The 14,111-nt window shown below is 53.9% G+C and overlaps 1 protein-coding gene across 4 annotated transcripts in view; it reads right to left on the minus strand.

Moving 5' to 3' along the window:
• Nucleotides 1–2,595: 2,595 nt before the first annotated feature.
• Tspan9 (tetraspanin 9) overlaps nucleotides 2,596–14,111 on the minus strand; it is a 182,266-nt gene continuing 170,750 nt past the window's right edge. For all 4 annotated transcript variants that reach the window (XM_059258662.1, XM_059258663.1, XM_059258661.1 and 1 more), the window contains 6 exons: nucleotides 6,164–6,355; nucleotides 5,846–5,920; nucleotides 5,502–5,603; nucleotides 4,728–4,859; nucleotides 4,209–4,292; nucleotides 2,596–3,370 (listed from right to left, as the gene is read on the minus strand). In XM_059258662.1, coding sequence (XP_059114645.1) covers nucleotides 3,299–3,370; nucleotides 4,209–4,292; nucleotides 4,728–4,859; nucleotides 5,502–5,603; nucleotides 5,846–5,920; nucleotides 6,164–6,355 — 657 coding nt within the window. In that variant the 3' untranslated portion in view covers nucleotides 2,596–3,298. The remainder of the gene's footprint in view (nucleotides 3,371–4,208; nucleotides 4,293–4,727; nucleotides 4,860–5,501; nucleotides 5,604–5,845; nucleotides 5,921–6,163; nucleotides 6,356–14,111) is intronic.

Below are 14,111 nucleotides of genomic sequence, written 5' to 3' on the forward strand. Positions count from 1 at the left end.
AGAGGGGACAGAGATCCATTCACTCTGACAAATCTGACACCCGGGCCACAAGAAAGAGATGAGGTCCTCTTACAGGGGACTGTCTGGTCTTCTGCTCGGTCCCTCCACCAACAGCTACATGAAACAGGTCCTGGTCACGGCTCAGGAAGAAAACACACCACTGAGTAACAGTCTCCTTGTGCTTTTGACACATTATCGGTTTTTATTTAAAAACATGCTAAAAACATGGTGTTCGTTAAAGCAGGGCCTGGGATGTAGGAGATGCAGACAAGGCATTGCAAGCAGAAAGTGCATTCGAAACCAATAAGCGTGCACTCCTGGCTCTCTGGCCACTCGGGGACAGCAAGGCATGTGGAGGCCCAAAGGCCGGACTCCTCCGAATGCCCACTGAGGGAGAGGAGGCCAGGACCCCACCATCATGGAGGAGGGAAGGGAAATGAGAGAACAGGAACATGGGAGGAGACACCGGACCAAGGGGCTGAGGGGCACGGAACAGACCCCGAGCACCTGGCACCCGGCTCCCCTTCCTGTGCCATGTCCTGCTTTAGCACCTCCACCAGTGGGTGGGCAGGGGGCCAGAGAAGGGGGCAACAATTCCATCCACTTCAAGTGCCTGGAGGCTTAGCCACTCAGTTCTAAGTTAGGCCAGAACATGTGCGAGGGGGAGAGCTGAGGTGCTGGCCCAGACTGGCCCAGAGACAGGATGACACTGTTCGAGCTCTGAGAGCAGAGGCACAAGGAGACTTGCGCCTTGACACCTGTCAGGCACCTGAGAGTGGTTTCCAGACCCTGCCCACTGAGGCCCTCTGCTAGCCGGCTGTGGAGAAACGCCACAGCTACGTCGGGCATTTCCTTGAAGTCACCTGCAAACCAAGAGGACTTTCCGAGTCTGGTCTGCAGACTGCTCGTGGGGGACCTGGTGGAAACAGCTTTGCCTTAGGCAAGGCAAGAGCAGGTGAGGGAGGTCTCATGGCGGGATTGTCCTCAGTGAACTCACAGCCAAGAGGACCAGAGCTGGCCTCACCTGGTGTGGCCGTCTAGTGTATGGGGGCCATTCCCCGAGACAGGCAAGGGGTCCAGGACACCCACCCTGTGCATGGAGACCTCTGTCCCATGTAGACTCTGCAGATGACCGCACAGCCACACACAGCTAAAGCAAGAAGGCAGTTTGGGACTTATGGTCTGGCTCTGCTGAACAGACAGCTGAGGTGGGGCAGGTAAGGGTGGGGAACTTCGGCTGCGGCTCCTCCGGGGACTAGCACCACCCTGAAGCACTCTAGAGACCTGAGGTGGCAGGGAGGCTAAATCCTTCCCGGTGTCCCGGGAGATGTACTGTTGAAATTAATGGAAGTTAAAAATCCCATTGATAGGTATAAACAAACCCACCCACTCCGCCCACACAAACCCGTTATGCAGCAGGCGTCACATTTTTTTCTTCCGATTGTTGAATGGGTCTACCTGAACTCTGTATCTTGGGGTCCCCAGGGAGGTGGCTGTCGTTCCCCTAATAACACAATTCTATCTCCTGGAACTGGCAAACTCTGTCCAAGTTGCTTAGAGCTCCCTGCTATCCTCTCTCACCCCCAAAACTTGAACCTTGGACACACTGAAAGTTCCACATCCCTGTCCTGCCTTGTCTGTTATTCAAGGTAGTCAGAGAGGTTATAGGTTGGCTGGGTGGTGTGGCTAGGTGGGGGAAGAGCTGGCCCGGTGGGAAATAGTGGTAAGGAGTCAAATGGCAGGGGGAAAGCAGCTGCCACAAAAAGCCCGTGGCACTCTGGATCCCAGATGGCTGCTGGGCCAGTCCCACATCCTTGCCTTTACTCTGCTCACGGAAGGGCAAACTGGGTATCAGTGCTGGCAGAACTGCGGCTACAGCTGGGAATATGGCCTGCCTCCATCTCCTCCGCCGGCATGGCACGTCCAAAATGAGGGCCTTCTCCCCAGTACTACTATGGCAATGTGAGCCTGACTTCTCAGAGTTCTGGATCTTGTCTCTTTGAGGTTACGTGGGATGTGATGCCTGCCACCCAATGTGGACAGCAATGGATCCTAAGGAGGGAGGGTCCTGAGACCTATGGCCCTTTCCCTTCCCCTCAGTAGGGAAGTCTGAGTGAGTCAGGTGGGGTTGGCCACAGATGCCAACTCTGCCTCCCCTCCTGGTAGTCCTGAGACTCTGTTTCAGTCTGGGAAGCTGAACACGTCCGCTTCCTCTGCCCAGAACAGGGTGGGCAGAGTGGGATCTGAACCAGAGGAATCCATAGCAGGAATGTGTGAGAGTGACCATCTGGGATGCAGGATGCATGTGGGTCAGGAAGGAAGCCTGCAGAGGACTGAGAGAGGAGGAGGGAAATGACACAAACTGGTCGGATTGCCGCCCCCCTCCCCAGCAAAGCATTTCACTACCCCGTCCTAAGCATCCCCTACAGATGTGACCTCCCCAGCTCAGGCACCACCCCATTACCCCTGAGTAGGATGTCCTGCCATGCTTTATATCACACCTATCTCTTCTGGCCCTACCCATGGTTGCCAGGCCTGGCAGGGCCCCATATCATGGCTGCACCCTCTCTTTGAGGTGAGTTCTGCGGGGGGGGGGGGGGGGGGGGGGGGGAACCTGGCACTTCTCACCCTAGAGCCTTATGAGTGTTGCACAGTGATGTGTCCTCACTGAAAGTGGATGGGGGTCCTTTCTCCCTAACCATCCCCACCCACAGGAAAAGGAAACTCAAACCGTTATGGAAATCAACACAGTAAAAAGTTATAAATCAGAAAGCTAATCCTAAACTTATCTGAGAGATAATATTCCTGAATAATCATAATCAGAGTAAAATAAAAAAGTTACACTATAGTATAAAAACCCAGGCAGGGTGCTCCAGGGGGCCCGACCTGGTGGTGCCACACTGCACCCTGGCCGGCTCTCTGGCTGGGCAGCCATGGACGGCAGTGGCCTTGGTGGGGCAGACTCTCCACCCCACACAGGGACAAGTGTCAGCGTGAGGAAGGGCAGGGGCAGAAGCCCATCAATACAGGGGCTTCCTCCTTGACACCCTGCCCATCCTGGTGTCTTTGGCAAATATGCAGATGCAGGAATCCAGGCGCCCAAGCCCTGAGGTCTCTGCATGATGCCTCCTCCCTGGGTCTCTGCCCTCCAAAAGGTCCAAGGCCAAGGATGTGGGCAGGGGAGGGCAGGCTGGCAGATGGAGCAGGGTGGCCATCGGAGGGCAGACAGGAGACACAGACTTAGGTCCTCTCCCCTGGCACGTACAGTGTCCGGGTGGGGCCAGGCGCTGCCAAACGCTCAGGCATCATACTTTTTACCCGTCCGGTGGATGTGCTGGAACAGAGTCATGGAAAAAGCCATTCCCAGGATCTGAAAGACAAGGAAAGGACTTTAAAGGGATGCTCTAGTGGCCTGGGGTCTGACCTCAGTTTCACAAGCTTGGGACTGTTCTAGAGAATCTAATGTAAGAGTGGGCATAACCCAGTGTGCTGGAAAGTGAGCTGGGAAACAGAGAAAGCATAGTCTAGGAGACTCTCCTGGACGCCCAGCTGAAACTCGACATAGGAGAATGTAGTTCAATCCCTTTGAGCCACATGTGCAGAAGGCCACACATCCCCAGGCTACTCACATGCTAACCTTTCAGAGACCTGGGGAAAAGGCAGAATGCATACAGGACCTGACCCTCCACATGGTAAGAGGAGCTGAGGTAGGAGAGCAAGGACGGAAACAGGGTGGTAGGAGGCATCAGAACTCATGCCAACCCCTTGTTTGGTTCTAGAACACATGAAGTGATTTCTTTGGGCATAGGCATCTTAAACGACATTAAATCTCATTTATGCTCCTCAAGCAGAATCCTGAAAGCAGGTGGAGACACAGAGGTGCAGGCAGAGGCCACTTGTGCCGTCACCCAAGGTACCACGTGTCCCATTATTAAGGCTGATGACCCAGGGCACTGCGTATCTTCGGCTCTCATGGAAAGCATGTCGGATGACACTGGCTCCAACATCTAGTCCAGGGTCCCCACTTAGCATTGAGTGCCACCTCGCTCACTGCCTGTGACCTCACTCAGAGCTCTCCAGCACCGGGATGGCTTCACTGCTGGGCCCGGACACTCTGCTCCCCTCACACACAAGGCTGTGTAAGCACCAGGTTAGCCCTGCTCAGACTCTAACCCGCCCAGAGGTCGGTGTGCCTGGAGTGCCCTCACCTGCATGATAAGGATGCACATCCCCACTGTACCCAGCACGTGCTTGTTGTCATCGAACCACAGCTTCACCTTCTCATAGCAGCCCTGGGGAGTGAACCACGGGTTAAGGTCCTGGCACAAGGCTGAGTTCCCAGGAGCCTGGCCCCACATTTTTTTGCCCCAGTCCCTGTCTGTGCTCTTAATTCTATTACCTTACTACCCCTTAGCCCCCACCCCACCCCCACCCCCAGTATCAGCCTCCAACCCCCAGGCTCCACCTGCAAAACCCAGCTGCATAGCCTCAACCCATCTAATCCCCTCCCAAATGTGGTGCCAGCACACATGCTCGTGTGTGCGTGTACACACACACACACACACACACACACACACACACACACACACACACAGCCACTGGCTTCACTCCAGCGTACCCCTCTCCCCATCCCACAGTAACTAACTCCCGTCACTCCTGCAGCCCGGCCCATCCAGTACACAGGCTTCTGGGATCAGTGAGCCTGAGGCACAGCTCCCCAGCCTCACCGTTCTCCACAAGGGGGTGGTGGTGTTGCGCCCACAACCCTGGGAGTTCTCCATGCAGCAGCGGTCAGGAACTATGTTCTCCCCCAGCACTGGGTACCAGTCTGTGTAGTCGGTGACTCCACAACACCGCATCTGTGGGAGGAAGAGAGGCCGGATTTGCCACTGCAGGCCCCATCTTCTGAGGCTTTCCTCTTTCAGGCCAATCCCACCAAGGCAGCCACCCAAGAGCAGGAAGGAGAAAAGGAGCTTCTTCTTGTCTCTTCTTGGAGCTGCAGCAAGCTCCCCCAGAGGTAATACACCATTCCTCTTTCCTAGACCAGTGGGGTGGAGCAAGGCTGCTGTCCCTTGGGGCTGGACACTATGTGGGGCAAGAGAGCCCGGCCCAATACTTGCTCACCACCACCTTAAGTTCTTTGCTTTGTGGTATGGACCCTAGCCGAATGCCAGCCCATCCACCCGCCATTCCCTCCCAGGGTCTGTGTGGGGTACGCATTGGGGGATGGAGTCAATATCAGAAGCTGTCTCCTGAGCAAACACGATCTGGTAACTCCTATCCTTCATCACAAAGCTTAACCACTCACTACAGTTCCTCAGGCCTGTCCACTCCTGCGTGCAGGTCATGGCCCCTCCTGTACTCACCCCTCCCCAGTACTATCCCACGGTATTGTCCGGCCCTTCGAGTTTAGGCAAATGCCCCAGTGGGAGTGCTTTCCCCAACAGCCCGGGTACCCCAGGCTTGCCCCATCCCAGGCCATGCAGAGACCCGAGCCGCACCTCAGCCTGGATGATATTCCAGGCATTCTTGAGCCCCACGTTGTTCTCGGTGTTGTACAGCAGCAGCCCTTCCTTCAGGTCCTGCTTGGCATTCTCGTTCACCTGGTAGATCAGGGGCAACACCACCAGGTGGCTGAGACCAGGCCACGGGCTTTCCTCCCCAGCCCACACCAGACCAGCTGGAAATGGTGGAGTAGTGTTTCCAGATGGGAAGGGGAAGTGGCTAGAGCAGGACCCTCAGGCCTCTTGCATAGCACTCGGCAGGCTCTGCAGCCACGACTCCCCGGCCTGGCCCATCCCCGGGGCTGTGTGACCTCCCACACTGCTCCCCGCTGAAGGCTTACCTTGTCCATGTAGACAAAGAAGAGGATGAGCAGGATCAACTCTGCCAGGAGAATGACCAACAGCACGATGAAGAACTGGAAATAGAAGTCCAAATATGGGTTCGGGATAGTGGCAATGGCCAGGGGCGGGTGCTGACAGAGCATGAGGGGAGATGAGGGATGGGCAGGGGTCCCAGGTCTGGGAGGATTCACCTACTCCTAAGCAAACCCAGACAGACCACATGTCAAAGAGTGAGAGGGACAGAGCATTAGAGAAGCAATTTCCACAGACTTAGGTTAGGGAGCCCCAGGAAGCAAGGAACATGGGGTCCAACTTACACTGAGGAGCAAACACTTGTTTTCCTTGATGGCCCCAAGGCAGCCCAGGAAGCCCGTCACCATGACAATGGTGCCTATGGCGATGACGAGGTTGGCTGCAGACAGCGAAGGGAAACTCGGGGAGAAGGTGGCAAAGTTGCCTTGGGACACGGAGAGCCAGATGCCCACTCCAAGCAGGCCGCAGCCACAGAGCTGGAGAGAGAAGAAGCCGGTTAGAGCAGCTGGTTAGACCAACATTGCTCCTGCATTCATCTCCCCGAACCCCCCAAGACCCCACCCCTGATGCTGAGCTACAAAAAGGTTGTAAAAAGGCAGGTACTATCATAGATCCAAAGTGACACACCCTCTTTACCACTGCATGCCTCAGTTTCCCCTCCTGTACATGGACGAGGCAGCTTCATAAACCTCACAAAGTCTCTCTGAAGAGCAAGTTAAATGCGACAAAGGGGGAAACAAAACAAAAAAATACACAAACATGCAGCTCAGTTTACTCCACTGGGCAGAGAATGGAGGCTCAGAATGGCGGCTGGGGGTGGGGCTGTGACTGGAGAAGGAAGGGCTGGTCTAGGGCAGAGGGCCCGGGGCACTGGCTCCGAGAGCCAGGACTTCGGTGGGTATCTCCCACTACCCTGAACAGAAGGGCCACATACCCACTGTTCTCTGAAGTCTGAAGAGCAAGTCCATGGGTAAAAGAACAAAAGGTTCTCATGGGCTGGCTAAGTGGCAGGACACAGAGTCCATGCTGTCTCCCCGTGTGGGTGAATCTTCAATGTCATCTTTGTGGGAGCCACCACGGAAGCACACCTCTGGGTGGGTCTATGAGGGTATTTCCAGAGAGCCTTAACTCAGGTGGGAAGACCCACTCTGCATGTGGACGGCACCCTCCTGTCTGAGGTTAATAAATGAAGAAAGGAACAAGAGTGCCGGCATCCCTCTCTCTCTGTTCCCTGACTATAGGGCACACTGTGATCAGCTGCCTCCATGCTCCTACCGCCATGCCTTCCCCACCCTGATGGGCTGTCCCCTCAGACTGTGAGCCACAAAAATCCCCTGCAGTGGCTTTTGTCAGGTATTTTCTCAAAGCAATAAGGTCAACACACTTCACCATCCACGGAACTAAGCCGACTGTGTGCACGATGGCCCTGTAAACTGACCCTCTTCTCCAGCACCCCTGGAGCTCTGACTGAAACCTGGGAAAGCATCCCTTTCACAGCGGCAAGCCTCCACACCTGCACTGTTTTATGCTCTGTTTAATCGACACTCTTTGCTCCCTCCGAGCTCCAGGGAAGTGTGCTGAGTCTGAGGAGCCAATCCATCAGTCAGCCAATATTTATTGAGTACCTACAGCACAGTGTCCTATACCAGAAAAGCTACAGCCACATTAGAGACCTGCCTTCCAGGGGCCTCCATTCTGAATGGAGCTGAATGGGAGCAATAAGAAAGCAGCATCTACCAGTATACAGTAGTGCCAAATAACAGCTGCAGGTGTTCAGAAGAGGCAATCACTGTCCTGGGCAGAGACACCAGCTGGAGAAAGCAGTCACCAAAGGCTGGGTGGACACAAGGCAGGTGGAAGACAAGAATTTTCCACACATAGGGAGAGGGTAAATGGTAAGGACTTGAGTCACAGGTATGGACTTACCACTCAGCTCTGCCTGCCCTGGCTTTGTGACCTTACAAACTTCAGGGGTGCAGATGCCCTTCCATGGACTAATTAGATGGCCAGTCTTGATTGTCTACTTGACGACATCAAGATTAAAACTCAAAAGGCTGGGTACACCTGCGAGGAATCTTTCTTGATTGAATTATGTGAAGTGGAAAGACTCCCTCTCAATCCAGATCTTTTGAGGATCTTTTGAGATCCACCTTAAATCTGGGCCCCACCTTCTGGTGGCAGCCTATATCCCTGTATAAAGGACATGGAAGAAGGAGTGCTTGTTCTCTGCCTGCTTGCCCTCAATACTGCTGGCCACTCCATTCCTTCACTGATATTAGAGCCCACTTCTTCAGGATTCTGGTGTATACTAAAGACCAGCTGTGTATTCTAAAGACAGCCAGCCTCACAGACTGAACAACTACTGGATTCTTGGACTTTCCATGGGGAAGACAGCCATTATTGGAATAGTTGGACCATGGTCTATAAACCACTCTAATAAATCCTGTGTGTGTGTGTGTTCTATAATTTGTTTCTCTAGAGAACCCCAACTAATAAAACTAATAAATATGGAGCACTGTTTGTTGAAAGGCATTTCCTGAGCAGCTACTGGGTGCTGGGACTGTGCTGATTGACCGACTCTCTGAAGTGAGTGCAGCTCCCGCTCGCCAGCTGCTCTCACGGTGGGGAAGGAACACAGACAGACAAGGCAATCCATGCTCAGGCACTCAAGGTGAGGGGAAAGCGCATCGGCTTCCAGGAGTTACGTTTCCTTCACTCATACAGCCCACAGACTCTAACCAGGCACATGGTTCTCAAACGCCAGGCCAAGGAGAAAGTTGTGAACAGTCCTGGCCAACGCCTGCCTGATGGAAAGAAGATGCTCACGGGCACGCACACACATGACCAATGCAAGCACAGATAAAATAAAAAGATGCAGTGTGCCATATAAGTAAAGATGCAAGGATGTTCAGAAAAAGGATAGATCAAGTTAAAAGGCCTCAAGTTAGGACCAAGCCTGTCTGCTAAGGAGAAGTAAGCTGCTGTGTGGCTGCCACAGAATGACTGTGGTGACATGTGGAAGAAGATAAAAGAGGCCATGCAGCCAGGGGACAGATAGGACAGGACCTGGAAGGTAGGAAAATGCGGGTGTTCTGCCCCAGGGCAGAGCATGACATGACCCAACAAATGTTTTTGACAATCATCACAGCTGCTGTTCCCAGAAGAGGCCACTGAGGCAAGAGACTACGGCAGTGACTTGGGGAGAGCTGGTGGCCACACATCAGGTGACTGTGCAGGAGCAATGAGACGTGGTTCAGTGGGAGACAGGCAGTGTCGGAAGTGAGCTGGCCTTGAGGACCGCAGAGAATTCTGATAAATGGGAAAACAGAAAGGTGGAGCGCGCACACACACACACACACACACACACACACACACACATGCTCTATTACTAAGCCACAGGTGATTCAAGGATCTGTAGGGGACCAGAGTTAGGTCACATAATGGCTTTTGCACCAGAGTGACCTCAAGTGAGACCCAGGTCAAGGATCCTAGGATTCTGGCCTTCACAAGGCCCAGAGCTACCACCACTTCAAAGCCATGGAGAGAATGAGCGTGTGCCAATGCCCTCTGTGACCACTAGGTGGTGCTCCTGCCTGGTTCAGAAGCTTGTGGGGTTGGCCTGCGATGCCCTAAACTTGCATCCAGCCTGTCACCCCGACTTTCTTCAATCCGGTCAGTTTTCGGTGCTGCCATCTCAATTTTTCCTTCATTAATCATACCCTGGAAAATTCACGATTGTGAACCAAAGATTTATGGCTCAAGAAATAGGACCCTGGAATGAGAAACAGAAAACCCTCCGGGGCAGGTATTCGTTTTAGATGGAGGAGCCTGGCCTGGGGACTCCTGGGGCTGCAAGATGCCCCCACCCCCTGCTGCTGCGGCCTCCATGGTGTCTACACCCCAGGCCTGGAATCCTCAAGGCAGAGCCTTCTCCATCCTACTCATCGGGAGCAAGTACTAGGGTCACTTCTATCTTGGGGAGCTCCTGTGGTGACCAGGAGCATTTCCCTGGGAAACCTCAGCAGTTCAGAGCCTCCCAGGGCCATGTTTCTCCCAACTGGTTCTCTGACTTCACACCCCATGTCTGTCAATATGGTCTTTAAGCTTCACAAATGTCAGCTCAGGGACCTTCTTCCACTAGAGGATAAGAGCTGAACGTCACACTGCATTTCGTCTTCCTTCCCACCTGAGGTCCCACCGGGCTGACATCTAGGCAGTCCCAGCACATCAGAACCTGAGCCTGACTCTCAAAGCCCCCATACCGGTTTCTCACCTCCCACCAGGCCCCCACCCCTAGTTCTCGGGCAACCTGCTGTGCCACAGGGCATGCACAGTGTGACCCACATCCTCGGGGTCTCCAGTTGACATTCCACTAGCGGCTACAGGTGACCCAGCCCCACCTGAGGCTCCAGGCAAGAAGAAAACAAAGACTTGGGCTTCATCGTACAGCAAATGACACTGGAGAAGACGTGAGAGACACTGCCAGGCTGGGACACTCAGGTGCTGCTCTTCCTGTTTCTGCTACTCCCTAGGAGACCTAACTGCCAAGTTGACATGCACCAAGACATCCTGCCTCAGCCCCTACCCATACTAGACTCCTCTGTCCTGGCCCTGCTTTTCAGTCCGTGCTATAGAAAGCTGCCAGGACCCCTTTTCCAAAATGCCTCTTTCCTCACATGGGTCTATGTGCCTTTAAGATTCTGTAGGCCTCTGAGGCCAGATTCCCTTTAAACTGTGTGGTTCAGATTGGACCACTACTCTGGTCACTTCTAGCCCAGGCCTAGCCAAGGTTCAGGAACGCTGCCTTCACCTCCTAGACCAGTGAATCTCAGGTAGGAGAGGTCCTGCTCACTGGGGACCTCAGACATGTCTGGAGACACTTCCGTTGTCACAACTGAAGTAGGAGAGGACAGAGGAAATGCTCTTGGTATGTAGAGGACACAGGCCAAGGGACACTGTTGACCAAAGCCACGGTGCTCAGGACAGGCCACCACAGGGAACTATTTGGCCCCCGGTACCAAAGAGACTGGGAAACCCTGTCCTGAGCCCCGTCTCCAGCCAGGTGCCGGTTAACTCCTCGAGAACACCGACTGCCACTCCGGAGAGCTCCTCTTCTCCCTGCTGACCCAGAAAAGGATGGGGAAGCAGCGGCACACGCTCCCTAAGAGGCTTCAAGCTGGGGCAGAAGCAGGCCAGAGCTCAGATCGAGCTGATGGCTGTGGGCAAGAGAGAGGAGGTGACTGCAGACACAGGTTTACTGTGGAGTCAGGGAACAAGGCCTGCCCTGGGTAGGTAGGAGGACATGAAGACAGGAAGCCAGCTCTGATGTCAGAGCAGGGTCATGGCCAGGGTGAGGCAGCAGAAGGGCAGGGAACCACCCCCATCTCCAAGGTGGGATCCATTCAGGAAGCATAAGGCCTTGGTGGCCTTGGCAAAGCTGGGTGCCAGAGAGCTTAGTAAGTGGCATTCGAGAAAATTCCCTTCTAAAACCAGAGGGTTGTCTCAGCTGAGATGACCGAGCTACCATACAGCCCAAGGCTGAAGAATCTGGGGCGAGGCAGAGTGACTCAGGGGCATCAGGATCCAGCCAATACTAGCACCGACTAAGGGAGGTCATCAGCCCCCTCACGTGGTCCAGGCCTGGTTGGAACCTATTTCCAAGCAAGGGCAAGCCGAAGAGGCTCCTATGTCACAAGCTTCCTCTGTAACTCCCTCAACCAAGAGCCTTTCAAGAGTTTCATTTCAGGGCAGCAAAGAAACCCACATGAAGTTGATAAGAGACATCCCTACCCTAATGTCTGTACACAGCCCTGTCAAGGCTGAGATTTACATCTGTTTGTTCATGCTGTACCTCCATGGCCTAGAATAGCACCCCAACCCTGTCCACACACTGGGGCCACTTCTCCAGGGCCATTTTACCTGGAACCTGCCCTGGTAAAGTCTTGCAGAAGGAAAGGACATGCCCTATAGCATAGGGGAGATGGGCTCATGGCTGTCTCAGGCATCCTCAACTCACAGGAGCTCACCCAGCATGTCTGGCAGGTAAACTGAGGCCCAGGCAGCATGTGACCACACCAAGATAGCCCTGCCAGCAAATTCCTCATACACAGCATCAGTAATAACTGGCCTGACATATCCATGCCATATCTCATCTTCAGTGGCGTCCATGCTGATAGATCAGGTTAATACACATTTCTGCCCCCAGGTAGGATGTTCGTTCACACAGGCATCCCATTTCTCCAGGTCCATGACTTCTCCAAATTCACCTCACTCTGGGCCTTCTATCCCCATCCAGTTTGGCTCAGGACAGATACCATCCATATCATCTCCACCTTTCCAGCCTTTCACAAGGGAAAATGTGGGCCCTCCCAGGGTAGATGGAGCCAGGACAGTCCCCTGAGTGCATGCTAGCCCCCAACCCAGGCTTCACCAAAACCACAGCTCTTTTCAGGGACTAGATTCACTGTCTTCTATTTTCTTCCACCCTAGGGTCCAGAAAATGCTTGGGGTACTGAATTTTTCTTCAGCAACTGAATGGGTGGGAGAGTGACTGAGTGAGTGAGTGAGTGAGTGAGTGAGTGAGTGAGTGAGTGAGTGGGTGGGTGGGTGGGTGAGTGAGTGAGTGAGTGAGTGGGTGGGTGGGTGGGTGGGTGGGTGAGTGAGTGAGTGAGTGAGTGAGTGAGTGAGTGAGTGGGTGAGTGGGTGAGTGAGTGAGTGAGTGGGTGGGTGGGTGGGTGAGTGAGTGAGTGAGTGAGTGAGTGGGTGAGTGAGTGAGTGAGTGAGTGAGTGGAGGTAGCTGGGAGGCCTGAGCAGGCCACAGCCCAGGAACAGGAGCACGCACACACTCGCGCACACACACACACTCCCACTCAAAAAAGAAGCTCCCTACATACCCTGTTCTCCCACTCCTAGAAGGCCCCCTCAGTGCCCCCTCAGCTACTCCTATCCTGGTCAGGGTGTGCTCGCCTGCCCCAACCTAGCACAGCCCTCCACACCACGAGCCTTTTAAACCCCACTGCCTCCTACATCTGAAGACGGCTGCCCCAGACATGGGCTCTAGAAGAGATTACCAGCAGTGGCCCTGCACCATACCCAGGCCTCCTCAACCCCTCTTGGCTAGCAGAAGACATCAGAACACAAGGGCTCACAGCTTCCTCAGTGCTTTGTATGAGCTGGGGCCAGGCCCAAGGCATAATGGCATTTAATAAATTAACAGATATGGCAAATAAAAGAGGCAATCAAAATGGTTTTAATTGCACAGCCTGACACATTGGCTCCTTTAGGAGCCTGCCTGGCCCTGAGAGATGCCAACCTGCTGAGAACTTTGCAGTGGGGAGCAGAGCGGATCCACCAGGGTGGAAGAGGGGCTGCTACTTTGTATTGCAAGCGGCCCTCTTCCCTCCCTCCAAGGGCTCTGCAGCTCATTCATTCTCATAGCCATAAAGAGAGACAGACGGGGCTGGTGGCTGGTGTGGAGGGGAGCCGTGGAGCACGCTTCCAATTCCATACCCAGGGAAAAGAAAGGACAAAGTCAGAGACTTCTGCCAAAGTCACCCAGGCGGCAGGAGGATGGCTGGCTGTGGCAGCTTGGTAGGGCCAGAGGGGAGGCAGCCATGCAAGGCCCCAGGATCTGAGTGCTGGCCTGCGGTGCATATTCCAGTTCCTCCACATAACTCCAGGGAAGGAGTCTATTAACTTCAGATCCCGCTTCCCTGTGGCTAACATGCATCAGTCCTCACTTCCAAGAAGCTCACCAGGAACAAGTGTGACAGGCCTTTAAATATTTGAACATGTGTACTTAGCGACGCTCTCTCCCAAGTCTCCTCCTGGTCTAGGAAAGGGCTTTTACATCTTTCACCTCTAAGTCACCCTCTGCTGCTCATCTGTCTCACACTGAAAGTCACTCTAACTAGGGACAGCCAGCAGAGACAAAGATACCTCTCCCTCACCCCCACCCCCACACTCAGAGCTCACACTTCTCATAACCCAGCCTGAGTCCCAGGTAACCACAGCAGCTCTGCCTCATGTTGAGTGTGTTCAGAATTTCAAGCTGAACAGAACAGTTCCTTGGTCATTCTTCACTGGATGCTGTTTTTCTCACAAGCCTCCAATTTCTTCACAGCTCCACTTCACAGTCCCCAGCTTATAGGTGACAGGAAGATCACACCCATATTTCTAAGCCTAATTCTCCTCCAAATAAACATTGCGTAAAGCACCTGAACGCCACAACCC

Source organism: Peromyscus eremicus, chromosome 3, assembly GCF_949786415.1.
Source record: "Peromyscus eremicus chromosome 3, PerEre_H2_v1, whole genome shotgun sequence".
In the NCBI taxonomy this organism is placed as follows: domain Eukaryota; kingdom Metazoa; phylum Chordata; class Mammalia; order Rodentia; family Cricetidae; genus Peromyscus; species Peromyscus eremicus.